We start from the raw sequence: 17,703 nt of genomic DNA, 5'->3' as shown, positions 1-17,703 counted from the left end.
CTTTGAGGACTGAAGCCTCAGTACATTAGACACTCCATCAGCGTCCCGTAACTTAATCTCTGTGACATCACAGCTCCATCCCGCACGTCACATCTCACTGCATGCAGGAAAAAGAAAAATGAGATCAACTGGATTTCCACCTTTTTGACCTTTAAAACTCAAAAATGTTCGTTTGTGAGAAAGAAACGGTCACCTCATCTGGTTTCATCTGGCCTTCTTCCTGGTTCTGTAGTGCGCTCTCGTCCTTCACTTTCTCTCCGTTTCTTCTCTCTACGGGAAATATTGGTGAGGGAAATCTAAAACAGTCATGTGAACAAATATGATACATTATCTTAAAACTGCACAGCGATAGGACACAAAGCCACAGCGCTTTTTAAATGTTGAGCCTCGTATCGAGTGTTGACGTTTAACATTCAGTCGGATAAATACTTCACATTCCTGTGGTGATCAACTCGGACTCTGGGGTCTTCAATGTTTCCTAAAATGATTAACTGTCGTGCAGGACTCCAAGATGTTGTGCTCTAGCTCCACCTTGTGCTGAACTGAAGAACTACAAAAACATGACAACAGGGGGTTGTTTGTCTTTACATTTCCTCTCCTCTCGTCCCTCGTGAAAATGAGGGAGTAGTGGGAGGTAGAGCTACTGCCCAGTGTGGTGGTGGGGGGGGGGGGGCACCTCACCCGAGCTCCGCTTCCCCGTCATCCTTCACCAGGAATATGGCGCAATCCTGTTAGGCTGAGATGTGGTGGAGGGGGGGGGGGGACGACGACGACAAGTATCCATTAGGAGACAAGTACCTTTATGATCTTAACACTCATAACTTGTTGTGGGGTTTTCCCAGTATGGAGCAGTGGTGTGAGTGCGAGTCTTCATTTCGTCATTGTCTTCATTCTGACTTCTCTCAATGTGTCTGCAGCAGTTAGGAGGAAGTAAAGCCCCTCTGTAGGGAAATAAATAACAAAGAGTTTGAATTTCCTTATTGCGCTCCCACATTTACTCTAAATTATCCCTAAATGATCTTTTTCATTTTACATTGTAAGCTTTTTTTGAAACCCCACAATTTCAACTGATCACTGAAGCTGACACATAAACTTTGACTCTCGCTCTACATGTTTCGAACAGGACCCTCTTAAATTATAATGTCCTTCTCTTAATTTAAAAAAAAAGTTGGGTACCAACCGTACCAACAGAAAGACTTTTATTTCTGGCTCCAAAACCTTTTCCAAATGTTTTTTTTAATACACAATGACTTATAATTTAAGTGTGCAAGACCGCTTGATTTATGAATGAGTAATTGATACTAAACTATTTAGGGGAGATACATTAGCACAAAATCAGGAGGACAATAAGTTTGATATCTTTGGAAAAAAAGGCAAATTATCTCGTTATTTCGATAAAACAGCGTTTTATGAATAAAGGGACATTAAGACCAACTGCAAAAAAACAATTAAATCCCTCCATTATTCATCTAAATAGTTTCAAATAAATGTGTTCCAGCTGTATTAAATTAAATCATGTTAAAGTTTTTAAAACGTGTTTTGTTATGATGTCATTCCTTTAAAGCAGGGAGGACATAACATGATGAGATTGGTCAGGGAGTAGACGCGATGTTGTGATCAGCCCTGACTTTTGCCTGACAGGCAAGGATTCCCGCCAGTCCGTGTCTGCCCACAACACGTTTCACCGTCATAAACTTTAGAGTAGCTGTAATCCTGGGCAAACATGGGATGTTTTTACTAAAAAGCTAGTTATTACCAGTTTTTTTTTAAGTTTGGTGAAATTTTGAAAAGTACCTACCGAGAGGATGTGCCTTCAAGATGTGTTCAAGGACATAATATCTATTTGTGCCGCTGAACCGAACAACGCTTCTTCTTTTTTTTTTTTTAGCTCAAGGCGGAAGTTCACGTTTGTTAGCAGAGTTGAAAACAGAAGAAGACTCTAATCGGCGTTTCAAACTGAAGAGTTCTGAATAAAGGTAATACTGGTCGGTGTGTGCCTCGTGACAGAATTAAATGAAAGGTGTGGGTCGCTCGAGAGGCCTGCTTTATCTTCCTGTGTGTGTGTTTACATGTTCAAGTTCCTGCCTGGTGCCTCATGAGTCATATCAACATGATGCTGCTGTATGTTTAAAGGGAGACGACATATAATGTTATATTATAGCAGTATTATCGTCTTATGTATGTGAACACAGTAACACGCTAACCAGTGTTGCGCTAATATAGTTTACTGTTTAGTTAGCTAATAGCTTACCCGGTGTTATGGTGTAAAGAGTGACCGTGTTAACTGGAGACTTTCAGCCGTCTGCGGTTGTCTGGGCTACAACAGAAGTTGAAAACGGAAAGTGTCTGAACGAGTGCTTCTCTGTAGTTACCAGACCTAACAAACTAACAGATTACATACAATAATTAATGAAGAGTAAAGTGGATGCACTATGATATCTGTTTTTATACAACAGTTAGTTTCCTAGCAATCTGATTGGACAAGTAAAAGGTATTTCATGAGTGACAGGAGGCATCACTGGGACTTTTCACATGATGATGTATCCCTCCTCAGCATACAGGAGCTCTGAATACTTTTAAAGAACATTTCCAGCTGACAGAGTTTTTCTGTATTCATCATGTGAAACCTCAGACAGACTCTGACGTCACTGGTTTCATGATCACGTTCAAGTAAAGGTTCATACTACAGAGGAGCTGCTCTGTGGTAACCATGGACACCAACAGGAGAATAGAATGTCCGGGTTGCTTAGCAACAGCCTAGTTTCACATCAACTGTGAAACTAGTTAATTTAATGGGGTTAAAAAATAATCTGTAGTTGTTTTTACAACTATTTTCTGCTAGTATAACCATTGCATTAAAGTAATATGACACTGGAGGAGGAGATGTTGTTCTGGATATCAGCACTGATGTGATTATCTTCAGACTGAATCATGTTGAAGTCGATGTGTTAAATTTATGACGAGAAAATGGAGCTTAAAAGTAAAAATATCAAGTGAAAACCTTTACCTGTCCAAAGACACTTTTACTTCCTCTGTTAACTGACATTTTCAGAGGAGGGGGAGAAATGTTCAGGTATAATATTTCAGAAAATTAAAGGCACAATCTGCACAGACTGGATTGTAACACTACTGATAGTGTCGTCACCTCTCTTGTTGTTCTTGCAGTTGGAAGACACCAAGTAACGACCATCATGCAACCGTGACACCATGACGACCGATCCCAGGAGTTTTACCGAACCAGAATCTGTCAGCCCATGACACCTGAAGGTCTGAGCCAGTCGCTGAGTCCAGGTGTGTGTTCTCCTCAGAGGAGAGCAGCGAGCAGCCTCAGTGTTACACGCACATGTTGAGCAAGATGGATCCTCCGACGACTTCTGAAGGTTGTGACGCAAACACCAAACTGAGGTACGTCCTCCTGGATGAACAAAAATGTCTGACTGGGCAATAAAATTCGTTTTTTTTTAGATTTTATATTTGTGGTTAAGGAGAATTTTGAAAAATGAGTCCCTCTTTGACTTACCCCACCACTCCCCCTGGGCTTCCGTTGTTCACATCCTCCCCCCTTGTTTACTTCCTGCTGAGTGGCCCCAGGTATGTGGTCACCAGCCACCAGTATGTTTCTGCCTCATCTGTACTTTAGCTGAATCCTGAAACAACATCGTGCACTAGAGATCTAGGTCAAAAGTAGCAGCTGGTAAGAGCTGAATCTTCCATTAAGTTCTCCTCTTCTCCCTGCTTCAGCTCCATGTCAGAGACCCCCATGTGTCGGATCTGTCACGACGGGGGGGCTCAGGAGGAGCTGCTGTCGCCCTGTGAGTGCTCCGGCTCTCTGTCCTCCATCCATCGCAGCTGCCTGGAGCACTGGCTGTCTGCTTCACGGACCAGCTTCTGCGAGCTCTGCCAGTACCAGTTCACGGTGACGAGGAGGTCCAGGTCTCTGCTGGAGGTACAGGAGGAGAAGGGGGGGTGGGGGGTATGATATGAGACATATAGCATCATGTTGGATCTTAACGCTGACTCTGCTGTCCTCCCTGTTGAAGTGGTTACAGAACCGGTCCCTGCGTCAGGAGAAGCGGACTCTGTTTGGAGACATGGTGTGTTTCCTCCTCATCACTCCTCTGGCCTCCGTCTCCGGCTGGCTCTGCCTGCGCGGTGCCATCGATCATCTCCACTCCTCCAGCCGACTGGAGGCCATGGGGCTCATCGCTCTCACCGTGGCGCTCTTCACCATCTACCTCTTCTGGACGCTGGTCAGTGTGATGAGTGTTTGTTAAACATACATTGATCTGCACGGGTTTATTCTGACCCTGATTTAAACTGGGTCAGAATCGGATGTCCTCGCTCTTCTCTCCTTCCTGCTAGCTAACCGTAAACTTCACAAATGTTCTGCGAGTCAGCATGTGCTACCGAGGTGTCAATGTGTGATCCGTGTCTCCCTCAGGTGTCTCTCAGGTATCACTGTCGGCTGTACAACCAGTGGAGAACGTCCAATCCGATAGTGATCCTCCAGCTGCCCCGCCCACACAGCCCGGTGTCGGCTCGTCACTCTTTACAGTCCTCACAGAGAGGGAGGCAGCCGTCCAAAGAGTCCATCGTCTGAGTCCCAGTCCAGGACTAAGACTGTGTCCCACAGGGGGAGATGGTGGGGGGGGGGGAATATATCTGCACTTTAAACTCTGCTCTGACTGCTTCTGATGGGGCTGTGAGCAGACGCAGGGAGGACTGACTCACCTGTGAGCACACCTACACACCTTCAGGGTGATGGAGCGGCCATGTTGACTCCTGATGAAGGAGGGACCATCATCGACCGATCATGATTTAGCACTGTGATCGAGATGCGGAGCAACAGCCGAAATACGCTGTTGTAAAGAATCCAAGTTTGATATCTTCACTACTTGGAGAAATATTCTGGCTCCCACATTTCACACTTCAGGGCATAAAACAAAGTAAAAATGTGTTTGATGTGAAGTTTAACGTGTAATTCTAATCAACGAGGGTCGTTTGTTTGATCTGAATTCGTGCTCACATTAAAGGTCGTCTCCTGGTTCAGGTCCGTGCACACTAACAGATTCTGTTCTGTTAAGAGGTTCATGGAGAGTTTTCGCACTTTTCTTTGATTTATAATTAAAGTATTTGATAAGAGCATGATTTATACCAAAGAGTATTTTTATTAAAGCATTATGTTGTGAGGGTTTTATTTGTTTGAGGATGTAATTTAATTAAATAAAATGTTTCCTACTAAACAGTTGATGTGGGGATTTTATTTTAATTGAGCTTGTATATTTCTTGTCTTCTGACTACTAAAACAGCTTTTACACCGCAAGTCACACCTACACATTCACACCCTGATAGTAGAGGCTGCTGAGTAAAGAGTCCATCACATTCACACACCTCTGACAAAGCAGAAGGAGCAAGGAGTTAAGTGTCTTGCCCAAGGATACATCAAACATGTGGCTGCAGGAGCTGGGGATCAAACCCCCCGACATCACTGTTAAATCTGACACATTCACCTGCTAAAGCTTCAATATTAAGGTCAGAAGTTGGACTATTTACAACTATTACAGCAGCTCTCTGCTTTGATAATTACTGGATGTAAATGTTTGATTGTCCCGTGTGCAGACATGTTGGGCTGAAGAAAGAGACGCAGGTACAAGAAAACATTTAATCATTCAGCTACAAAGGCTACAAGTCAGAGCATGCATTTAACACACCAACACAAAACTTACTTCAAACAGTTTAAAGAGCAAAAGTTAAGAATACAATCAACACTTTTTTATTAGTGGTGCAACACGTATTCAAAGTCAGAGACAGAAATGTTTGCAGCATTTAAACCCCGGAGTGCAGAATGAGCGTTTTACAATTCGTCACATTATTCTGGAGCTTCTTTTTATTTGGAGGAAAATCATGAAAACTAGAGCAGGAAGTCGCTTCCAGGCCGGTTTGAGTCCAAACACTTTCTGCACACACGGGGTTAAACATCTGCAATCAAACTTCAAACACTTTCTGACTTTCTTTGAATACAATCATACAATCATGGTTTGCTTTTTTCAGTTTTTGTCTTCTCAAGAGACGAGCAGAAACACGTCCTAAACCGATGTTTCAACATTTTTAAATCTGACTTTTTGTCATGTTCAGGTCCAAACTCATCCCAGGAGGAAATTTAAAGGAGCAATATGTAAGAAATCTAGTGAGTGAAATGGTAAAGTGACCTTACTATCTGATCAGACATTAAGGAAACATGCTATGTTGAAGTGCTGGCTTCTCTGACAACAATGCAGCAGCCAGTATGTCCTCCTTCTAACTTTAGATTCTGGTCCTGAATGATCTGGATTTGTTTGGACCAGAGAAGGTAGGCGGTTTTAAGGCACCCCCACACGGCCGTTTTGGACACCCCTCGGTTTACCAGATATGAGAGCAGTTATCAGGTCAAACCAACAGGTGTTGCAGTGATGGAAGCGGGCAAGAGAAGTGGTTCAGATAGAAGTGATTGTACCCGACTTAAAAAGCCTCTGCATGTTTCTAATAAGCTCCACGAGCAGAAACGTGCTCAAACTAGGATCAATATTGGAGATGCTTTTGAAAAATGGAGAGAGGTTAGAACACAGAAAGGTTTACAGACCGATGCAGAGCTGGATAAACACTGAAGCTTCAGTGTCCACCACATGGTGACCTGCGTAAGCATGGACTATACGGGGGGGGAGACAGCTCTCTATGATGTTTAGAATTTGGACTGCAGTACCCATTTTAAACACTAGGGGTGATGGTTACATATTGCTCCTTTAAGGAAGTGAATAGTGTTCTTTTTTTTAACAATCTTGCTGTAGTATTTTTTTTTACAAATTGTAAAGTGATTTAATGACCGAAACTGTCGCTGACATCTCGCGACTTTTCTTGTGGTTTTGAAGGCCTAAAATGAAGCATCCATAATAAAATAAGATAAAACATAATAAAATAACAAAATTAAAATCTATTTAAAAAATGACATTGCAAAAACTCGCCGTCCGTCTGAGTTCAGTTGGTTGTCGAATGTTTTATAACAGTAAAAACTACAAAGCGGTGTCGATATGTTCTTTTGGTTCTTCTACCGAAAAACTCTTTTGTACTTTTATGTGAAATTGAAAGACAAAATAAAATCCATACATTTTATTGAAATACACTACAAAAGATAGAAAAATAGTTCTAGTATTACAGTTGGCAGCAGACTGGCTGGGCTCAGAGGAGGAGGAGGTGCCTGGTTGGTGCAGAGTGATCACATGATGGAGCAGCCTCTCTTAGCGGTGCGAGGGTCTCCCTGAAAACAGACAAGCATACACAAATATGTATACATTAGGGATGTCATGATTATAGGAAAAATCGAACACCTGTTTTGTCACCACGGCAACAACAATATGAGTGCAAGGCGCCCAATATTTGGACTTTGAAAATTACCGTGAAAATTGCAGGCAAACAGGAAAGATTAGTACAATTAATTTGGCATCAATCTGGTACCTCGCTCTCCTCTCTATTTCTCTCGCCGCAGCTTTGGGTTAACACGTGTAAGAAAGTTTAATCAATTAAATGAACATCAAAACTAGAGATCGAGACCATTAACTCAGGAGGAAAATGTTTACCAATAGAACAAATCGACTGAGAAGTAGGAACATTTTTATCATGGTCTACTGCCCCTGCTGGCCATGAGAAAGAATGCAGGTTTAAGGCACTTTCTTTTTTGCAGCTTTAAAGTCAAAACGAGAGGATTCTGTCTCCGTGTGCAGCACAGTAGATTCATCTTTTCAAAGGGGGAACTGAAACTCCATCTTTTTGTCTCACCTGCTGGTGGAGGAATTCTTCCTCAGCCTCTTCATCATCATCTTCCTCCTGCTCGACTGCTTCAGTCGTGTATATGGTGGTTCTCTTTGCCACCTCCTGAAACACACACACACACCTCTATCAGCATCAAAACACAAAAACAAAGAGTAAAATCCAGAGTACTTTTAATTCCTGATAAAATATTTATTTTAGATTTTAACCTTAGAAGATGTGGGAAATTGTGCAGGATGTGTTTGTGTGTAGAACACGTGTATGTGTGCAGGACTCTGTGTGTGTATGTATGTAGGACATTGTGTGTGTGTGTGTGTGTGTGTGTGTGTGTGTGTGTGTGTGTGTGTGTGTGTGTGTGTGTGTGTGTGTGTGCTGGACATGCGTGTGTGTGTGTGTGTTCTGACCTCTCCCTGAGGGTTGATGAGCACCACGTGGATGTCCTCCCCGTTGCTCCAGGAGCTCTGGTTCTTCCACACCAGGTCTGCGGGGGGTTTGGAGCTCACACCTGCGTCAGAGGCCCACACCTGCACGCAGCAAACACACGGTCAGACTCTGATTCATCACAGACACAGGGACTCAGATGGAGCGACGGAGAACAAACATGGCTGCATTTCACAGACAGATGAAACTCTCACCATGACTTTCTGTCCCGCCTTCAGCACGTATTTAGGAGTGAACTTGTAGGTGGCCGTCTCACTTCCGATCGTCTTGATCATCTCGTATCCCACCATGGCCTGGTCCTGAACACAACATTTCAAGTTGAATAAATCGGATGCATCTCTTCACAAACCTTCAGGGGCTAAAATCCTCCGACGTCTCACCTCGTCTCCGCTGTTTTGCAGACTGATGAACTTCCCGTCCGTGTCGATCTCGTCGATGCAGACGGGTCCGGTGGCCGAGGCGGAGTGAGCGATGGACACCGAGCTGCTGGCCTCTTGTTCCTCCACGTCCACGCGCTTCCTCTTCCCCTGAGTGGTGCGAACGCTGCGGCTGCTGGAGGCTCGAGACACGGTGACCCGAGAGGACGGGCTGGGAGACAGCTGCAGTCTGAGGGAGGGAATCAGCAAAGTTCAGATCTATGTCACCGAAGAAAGGTCGTTTAATTATTTCTGCTCGAGTCCTCACCTCTCCTCCTCTCCCTCCAGGAGTTTCCTGTAGGCGTTGATCTCCATGTCGAGGGCCAGTTTGACGTCCAGCAGCTGCTCGTACTCGTTGAGCTGCTGCAGCATCTTGCCACGGATCTCGGCCATCTCCATGTCTTTGTCGGCGAGCATCCTGCGGCTCAAGTCTTTCTCCTGAATGAGCGCCGCCTCCAGCTCTGAAATACGATCACGCCAACCACGAGTCTGACAAGAGAGGGGCGGGGAGGGGGAAGTGTTAGAGATGAAATGATGCGCAACTTACAGAGCAGTCAGATACTTCAGGACAGTCCGAATTCATTCTCTGCTTGTTTGTGTACAGGAAACCATGGCAACTGAAATCACGCGTCTTGTGTTTCAGTCAGAGGTGATTATACGGTCCTGAAGGGTTTTTCCTTTTGCAGAATTTTGTAAAAAGCAGCATAACGACAATGTTGTAAAAGCAGAAAATATGATGCTAACCAGCAGATAAATCTAGAGAAGTAATAAGGTAACCAGGATCCATTTAGAGCTTTCTGTTTAGGTCAGTGTGACACCTGAGTGTTCAACTAAAACAGTTGAGTGAGAACTGAGATAAACATGGCTGTGGGTTTAAGGTGTAAATAAATGAAGAGTAGTATGAGTGTGTCACCTCCTTCTGCAGTCCTGCCAGCTGTGCGCTCAGACTCTCGATTCTCAGCGCAGACTCTCTCAGCTCCTCTCGGGCCATGTTGGCTGAGGCTCCGTTCATCTCGGACAGACGGTGAAGATCCTCCAGCTGTGGACAAACATCAAAGAAGAGTGAGAGAGAACATCGAGAGTTTCCACCTCTGAACAGAGAGAAAGAGGAACCGAGACGCTCTGTTCACTTCCTGACACTCAGGAAATCACTCAGAAGACGTGTTTGTATTTTGGTTTTTGTAACATGTGTTACAGAACGTCTCAAGTGTTTGCAAAAAAGGACAGAAGCGTGTGGTGCTGCAGAGTCAACCTGCAGATGATTTAACAAGTTTATCAACACGCTGCAGATGGAATATGAGTGTTTACATGTTTTCATCTATGACGAAGTCACTTCTGCAGGTGGTTTGACCTCCTGACAACCTTCCTTTTCTACACTGCATGAAACCACAAGTTCACACATGAAGCCTGCAAGAGCTTCTGTGATCAGTAATTATGATTTTTGTAAATTTTACAGCAACACCAACAGAGAGCTCTGTTATTGTTTCTTTTTTGGATCCATCAAAACATCCCACGGTCCAATATGAGATACCATAAAAAAACCCTCACACACTTTTCAACACAGCTGTACTTAAACGTTTTATCTCCGTCACATGACTTCATGCAGATTTAAGTATAAAGTCTGTGTTTTTCTGACACCTTGAACCAGCCAATGCAACAGAAGAAGGAAGTGTTCTGCAATAGAAGCAGGGCTGAGACTCTGAAGTGTAATCTGTTCTAAACCCACAGAGCAGGGACGTGATGACGTCTTTTCTTTTTACACTACAGACATTAAGATAGCTGTGTGTGTGGATACCTTGGTGAGGTAGGTGCTCTCCATGTTTTCCTTGTAGATCATGATCTGCTCCTCGTTCTGAGTTCTCATGTCGGTCAGAGCCTGAGACAGTTTGTACTCGTACTCCTCCTTCCGTCCAGAGTCCACCTCCACCAGACGGGTCTCGTACCGGTGCCGGGCCTCCTTCACTTCCTACGACACAAAACATAAAAAGGTCCACACACTCAGAGAGGATACTCATGGTTTTTAATCCTGTCCTGATTAACTCATCTTAACTTTATGCTGCAAACAGTAAAGGGAGAACATCCTCTCCTGTACTAAGACTTCAGCTGCTCACCTCCTCGTGCATGCTCTTGCGGAAGTCCTTCTCCTCGGTCATACTCTGGCAGCGGTTCTCCAGGTCGACACGGAGCAGCATCTCATCAGCCAGGTGCTTCTTAGCCTGAGCCAGACCGGTGTCCAGCTGAAGACACATGAAATGGTTAATACAAGTCCAGGTGTCATGGAAATGAACTCATGAGAAAATAAACCGACAAACTTAACATGCAAACACCTTCAACATGTAACACACAGTTATCACAACAAAGATGATGCACAGCATACAAATAAGAGTTTTAAGTTCTGTCTGCATCTCTCGGTGTAACAGGTACAACAAGGTTAAGTGTTTCGTCATGTCGATGCTCCAGCAGCTCTTTACCTCCTGCAGCTGTTCCTGCATATCTGCCAGCGTGGCCTCCAGGTTCCTCTTCTCAGACAGCGCCGTGCTCAACATCGCGTCTTTAGAGTTCAGCTGAGCCTCCAGGTCCTTCAGCCGGGCCTGAGCGCCGGCCGCCTCAGAGTCCTTCTTACTGTAGCTGAAAGAGAAAGAGAGAGAGGGAGAGGGATGAGTGGATTTGTAGTAACAGTATGTGATGGTAGCGGAGGACTTCAGTTACTCCCGTGTTAATACTTGTCTTTGGGAGTGATGTCCTTAAAGGCACCACGCACAAATGAGTACAAGGACTGATGCACGGAGTATAAAGTTAGAGGCTGTTTAGTGCAGGATAGAATAAGATATTCCCCCTGAATCAAAAAGACATTACAACGTTATTTCAGTGACATCACGATTATTGTCTTGATTCGATATTATCCAATGCATTCGTTTTCCCGTCCAGATGCTTGTTAAAAAACAGCAGGGATAAATTCTTGTACCTGTTTTTTGTTGCCTGCTCCTCCGGGTGATGATACGTCTTTATGTTCATTAAAACCCTTGACGTGTTTGACCACACTCTAAACAAGAACTGACCCCACACACCGGAGGGACAAGACCCGTCTGCTTCTTTCAAACCGGTATGTCATGTTGCAACTTTGTGTTACTCTTCTTTTGTGTTTTTTTTGTTTTCTACTTCTTCTTTGTTAATAGCGGTCAGTCTAACCGGATCAGAATTGATCTAAAATTGTCCACAATGTATTTTGGTTTGCCGAGTGTGGCTAACGTTAGCAGTGTTGCACTGCCACCTTCAGTCCTTGCAGGTTAAAATCCTCATTCCTGTGTTAAATGTGGATACACATCTCTCCGGTGAACATGCCAGTTTAACCTGACATCCTGCATACAACTTTATCTGCATTTTCTAGATCAACATGCTGCCAAACTATTTACAAATGAGATTGTGGCCCTTTCAGAATAGCCACAGTTCAGTAGGAAGTACGTACTATTCAGTATGGAGTTTCAGTAGACTGAATTTTCGTGGTCATTCAGTGGTCATTTTTTAGGTCCACCTCAGTATACTGAACATTTCAGTATGGATACTAACTTCCGGGTTTTATGCAGTATGGATCGGATGCATCCTTTCAGGAAATGAATTGTATTTTACCACCCACAATGCAGTGCGAAATTACACGTAAATCGTCACTTCACGTCACTTCTCCAAATCAAACAAACGAGCGTGGATTAATTGAATCAAATTTTAATCTAGAGTTAAAGTCCCGACTGAAATCACTACTTTTAATTAACAACAGACAATATAACAAATGTATACATTATTATAAAACCTTTCTCCCTCTATTTAAATAATGATTTCACTATTTAAATGTGTCTTTATTGGTTTATTTTATATTCCGTATATTACTGTCTTTCACTTGTACTTTCCTTTATGTACTGTATGTTATTTAGTTATTTAATCTGCCTTTGACTTGATTTACATTGTGATATTGTTTTTTCTTACCTGACTGTATATGCGCATTACTCCTTTTGAATAAAGCTAAACAAAAAAAAACAAACGGGTGGATGCGGCCGGTTTGAGTAACTTGAATGACGTCACTTCCATACTGAATGAATCAGATGAAGTAGGAACAAATATCTGCCTACTGTGCACTCCTACTGAATAGTAGGTACTAACAGTATACAGCACAGATAGTACGTACTGACTACTGACTACTGACAGATTGAGTAGGTACTTGGCAATTCGGATGCAGCCTCTAAGTCTGATGGAGAATTATTTACGATTAACCATGCAGCCCTACAACAAACTATCAACCAAAGAGGAGAAAACTCTCCAGCATCCGACTGATCGAACGGAAACAGTTGCATTTATTCATGTACAAATAGATGAAGATGTGTCATTGATACACAAAGCAGCATAGAGCCGCTGCTTTGCCTCCAGGTCTGTTTCCTTCAGTCTGCACCATCATGTATAGATGTTCTATACTCTGTTAGCATGACATTTAAGGGTTTGTTACTGAGGGAAGAATTCCTTTTTGTCAGCTTTCAGTAAACAGTATATATAAATAGAGTAGACTGGTGTGTGCCTGAGGGGTCAGAAAGATCAAACTGGTTCCTTGTTCAACCAGTTTAAAGTCAACAGAGTCCTCTGGTGGCCAGAACGGCTCAAGGCAGAAGAAGAGAACAGCTTCTTATTTTTGTCATAAATTAAACTGTTAATCACATTTTATATGATGGGATTTTGCACATTATCTAAGATGTTTCCTGTGATTCCTGTTTCCTGATGTTTTCCCTGATTTTGTGGTTCAAAGTTAATCCAGTTTGTCCCTGAACACTTTGGTTCAAAAACACATCAACAAATACAAACAAGAGCTGCATATTTTCACTTTCAAAAACATGCCGTGCTTCCGTTTCCTGGCTCTGCGTGGGGGTTAACTGAGTCAACAGTGCGACTGTGTCAGTGGGCTTGTGAGTATAAATCAGTCTGTTATTGGAGCTGGGCTGGGACGGCCTCTGCGTTAGGTCGGGCGGAGGAGGAGGACAGCGGCTGAAGTGGACAAACTATGAGAGGAATGTACTGAGGTATGTCTGCTGGCTCCCATTTTACTGAGAAACATTAGATGGGCGGGAAGCTGCTCATCACGAGATCTCAGAGCACAACATGAACGCTCCCAGTTAGACCAGAACAGTGCAGGAACTATTCTGCAGATACTTCAGGAAGTTATTATCATACAGCTCACGTCGAATCCCTGCAGAACACAGAATCCAGCACTTCCTGTTTGTTTTTAAACAGAAGCTTTTACCACAAACACTTAAAGTAAACTTTGTTCAAATAAAGCCCGACGTCTTCAGGAGTTCCTGCTCGTGAAATGAAGAGTCTGAAACAGAAGCAGCTCTTTGACGACACGTTGTCTGCTGGCTTCTAAAGATTTAGTGATCTATGGTTATTCCACATTTATACTAGCAGACTCTGAGTGCAGGTTTCACACCCGACATGAGCACGTGCGCACGCTGCAGCTTCTTAAAACACGACCTGCATTTCGTTTGGGACTCGATGTTTAAGGCTGAAAATCTGCAGCTGTAAAGCTACATTTATCTCAGGATGTCCTGATCAGAACTCTAAAGAACCTTTTCAGGCTGCTTTTTTTCTAAAACTGGGTTTTAACTAAGCTCAGACATCATCACATCTTTGTACATTCACAACACAGCGGGAGCTCAACACACACAATCAGACATGCACGCACACACACAGCATTGTCCTCCCCTGCTGGCTCAGCTGAAACCGTCACTACCTCTGTCACTACCTCTGTCACTACCTCTGTCACTACCTCTGTCACTACCTCTGTAAACGGTTCGGGGGCCCACATCGTCCCTACATTAAGCTTACACAACATTGAGATTGAATACGAAACATCACAGGTACGTAGATATAGCGGCTGAAGCGGCGGTCTGAACAGGGTTAAAGACAAGAATCAAGTGGATTAAAGCTTCTCCTAACAACTACCGGTAACCAATCTGTTTTTATATACGAGGACTTGTGTTGTTTTTTTTTAACACCAGGGTGTTTCTACTGTCGACACAACAACTCTATCTTCACCACTCTGCTGTGCGCCGTCCGTGTAAGCCCCGCCCACAGCTAACAAAACACACTATAATGAAACATGGACCGTGGAAAACTGTTTTCCTTGAAGCTTTGCAGAGCTGTGTGCAGTATGAACACCGGGTTTATCTATGAATGTTATGTATTCTCAGCATGCACGGTACAGTTATTATTACATACTGAGCAGGTGTTATACTTTGACAAATTAATAACTACACAATAAATTACTTCTACACAACGAGTGCATAACGACAAACTGTCAATGAATCGTCTCAGCTGTGGTTTGATCTGAAGGTATTTAAAAATGCCGCAACAGTGACTGAAGTTATCCACGCACAATCAAGATACGAGGTGTGTGTGTGTGTTTGGGGGGTAAAATGATTATAAAGTGGGGTTAAGGGCTGCTTTAACTGGCCGACAGACCACAGACTCAAACAGGCGTCCTGCCACCTGTGATCTGCTGTCAGAGAGTGCACACACACACACAGTACTTCCTCTGTTCCAACAACACACCACCTGACACACCACGTGTGTGTATTTTTCCTTGAGGATCTGGTAAGTTGATTTAGCAACAACGTTGAAATGCTACATCACTTTTCACCGTTATGAGGCGTTTTACACTCTAGTGAAATCACACTCGGCTTTAAGTGAAGCTTTAAAGTGTTTGAAATTGACACTGCTGCGTGTTTACAAAAAGAGAAGACGCATAATTTGACTCACACTTTGTTTTTAGTTAAGGTAACGTGAATTTGTGGGTGAAGAAGCCATTTAATCAGCTCACATTGTCCATTCATCCACTTCAGGACAACAGCTGTGAGCTGCAGCTGTTAGCTTCTGTCACATATACGTGAACACACACCGCACACACAAACACACACGCACAGACAGACACATGCACACACAGCAGGTTTCAGCGGCTGGGTGGCATGAAAGCCTTTCTTTTCAACACAAACGTCCATGTCTGCAGTGTGTCAGGATGTATGTTAAACGTATCACAGTGGATATTTTAGTCTTCAGTTTGGTTAAGAAACAATAAGTGAGCGGGATCGTGTTTGCGATGCATAATTCTTTCTTTGGCTCAAAATATATACATTAAAATCCTAACATTGTGACAAAACCTAAACCAAATAACTAATAAATAAATAAACCATAATACTCTAATAATCCACAGCGTTAGAATAACCCCTAAACAGAATATAAACCTAGGCATACATGCAAAAAGATACCAATCTAAGCATGAAGATATAATGCACAAGGAGAAATATGCAAATTTGCAATAATATTCACAATAAAAAAACAATCTACAGGATATTACAATAAGACATATAGCGGTTTATGTACATATTTAGGAATATGTACCCATGTTAATCCAGACTATGAATATGTAAAAATATGCGTATTAATAAGTGTGACTATGTACAGACATGTGCATCACCACTTGTAATTAAATTATAAAGAAAGAAAAGGGTGTATACAGAAGTAAATATTAGATAATTAAGTCCACAGGTCAGACAGGGTTCAGTATTGTTTATTTCTATTATATAAAAACAATTAGCAAATCAACTCTTCAACATGTGTGTATAAAATGTTAAAACGTCAAAAAAAACCTCAATAAAATACTGTCCTATCCCCCTAAATAAACAGAAAACACGTATTTTTGGCACCTGTGTTCTCGCCTTTTGTTCTGACCGGACTACAACAGCGGACCCTGAAGGCATCATGTCACCTTCAGGGCAGTCAGACACGATAATTCACACTGGGGTTTTTGTTACGTATTCACTTTTCTTCTTCTTATTTATGCTTGTATAGTTAACTTTTATGACTATTATATGACAGCAGGTAAGACTTTAAACGCGGTTTTATTGTGAGTTTCCTCTTTGAGCTGCACACAGACAAAGGTGGGCGGGTAACGGCTGTCAATCACTCAAAATAACGTTTATTATTTTACTATTAGGAAATGAAAAATGGTTGATTTAGAGATTTAGAGCGCTAAAGGATTATATTGTTAAATTTAAAAGTACTTTATTGATAGGCAGAGTTTGAGTGACGCTCTCAGCAGGGTAGAAACGTAACGTGACGTAAAGCTTCACGAGCGGCTCGAAACTCAAAGTGTAGCTTTGAGTTTCATGTGTGATTAACTTTAGAGGCTTACTTCTGCAGGAGCTGCTCATGGTCAGCTCTGATCTTGCCCAGCTCGATCTGCAGCCAGGCCCGCTCCTTAGAGGACTCATCCAGGCTCCTCCTGGCGTCAGCGAGCTCGGTCTCATACAGAGCCTTCAGACCGGACACCTCCCGGCTCCTCACGTCCTCCTTCTCGCTGATCTGCAGGTGGAGCACGTCGTTTTCGGACTCCAAGCTGCGGACTTTATCGATGTAGACGGCCAGGCGGTCGTTGAGGTCCCGCAGGTCGTGTTTCTCCTGGAGTCTGGTGATCCTCGTCGGGCTCAGCGGTGTGCCGCCGCCACACGTGCTCCTCTGACCGGTCGGCGTCGCGGTCGCCATTGCAGCAAAAGTCGCTCAAAACTCGGTAACAAAATACCGGAGACGAACCCGAACTCAGGTATCACCTCTGTGGGTGTAACGATTCAGATTTTACAGCCCACACTTCCGTAAACTCCTCTGGAAGTGTCTCCTGTCCTTTCTTCGCGGAATGAAAGAGGGGTTTGGCTTCCCAATCCCAATATGGCGGCTCATTGAAACATTTACGTTAGACTCAACTGACCAATGGAGCAGCTCGACGCAATGCGTTCTTTGAACTTTGACTTATAGGTTCAATCGATAATGTAACCGGCGTACGCCATAAATCTCCCGGGCGGGCGGAGTTAATTTTCGACATTCTAGTTTTTGCATCTAGCTCCGCGTGTTCAACCTGGGATGTTGCGGTGTTCACAACAAGCGCTTCTTAGAGAAATAACGCCTCAGCTTGAATTTATTTGATTAAATCATATCTCCCGGTTAAACAGCGGAGGAA

General features: G+C 43.3%; 2 protein-coding genes across 2 annotated transcripts; one reads left to right on the top strand and one right to left on the bottom strand.

Annotated features, from left to right (window-relative positions):
• Positions 1 to 1,836: 1,836 nt before the first annotated feature.
• On the top strand, positions 1,837 to 5,243 carry LOC109995610 (E3 ubiquitin-protein ligase MARCHF3). The gene is made up of 5 exons (XM_020649392.3): positions 1,837 to 1,976; positions 3,166 to 3,405; positions 3,742 to 3,946; positions 4,041 to 4,250; positions 4,442 to 5,243. The coding sequence occupies exons 2-5, from the start codon at positions 3,344 to 3,346 to the stop codon at positions 4,598 to 4,600; spliced, it is 636 nt and encodes a 211-aa protein (XP_020505048.1). The 5' UTR covers positions 1,837 to 1,976; positions 3,166 to 3,343; the 3' UTR covers positions 4,601 to 5,243.
• A 405-nt stretch (positions 5,244 to 5,648) lies between these two features.
• lmnb1 (lamin B1) lies at positions 5,649 to 17,389 on the bottom strand. Its single transcript, XM_020649410.3, has 11 exons — positions 16,885 to 17,389; positions 11,129 to 11,285; positions 10,769 to 10,894; positions 10,453 to 10,623; positions 9,571 to 9,696; positions 8,926 to 9,146; positions 8,622 to 8,847; positions 8,436 to 8,540; positions 8,205 to 8,324; positions 7,810 to 7,905; positions 5,649 to 7,291 (listed from the first exon to the last, which is right to left on the bottom strand). Exons 1-11 carry the CDS (start codon positions 17,232 to 17,234, stop codon positions 7,250 to 7,252), a joined length of 1,740 nt encoding a protein of 579 aa, XP_020505066.2. The 5' UTR covers positions 17,235 to 17,389; the 3' UTR covers positions 5,649 to 7,249.
• Between the last annotated feature and the right edge of the window lie 314 nt (positions 17,390 to 17,703).

This window comes from Labrus bergylta, chromosome 17, assembly GCF_963930695.1.
Source record: "Labrus bergylta chromosome 17, fLabBer1.1, whole genome shotgun sequence".
NCBI classification, from domain to species: Eukaryota; Metazoa; Chordata; class Actinopteri; order Labriformes; family Labridae; genus Labrus; species Labrus bergylta.
This window is presented reverse-complemented; position numbering and strand designations above follow the sequence as displayed.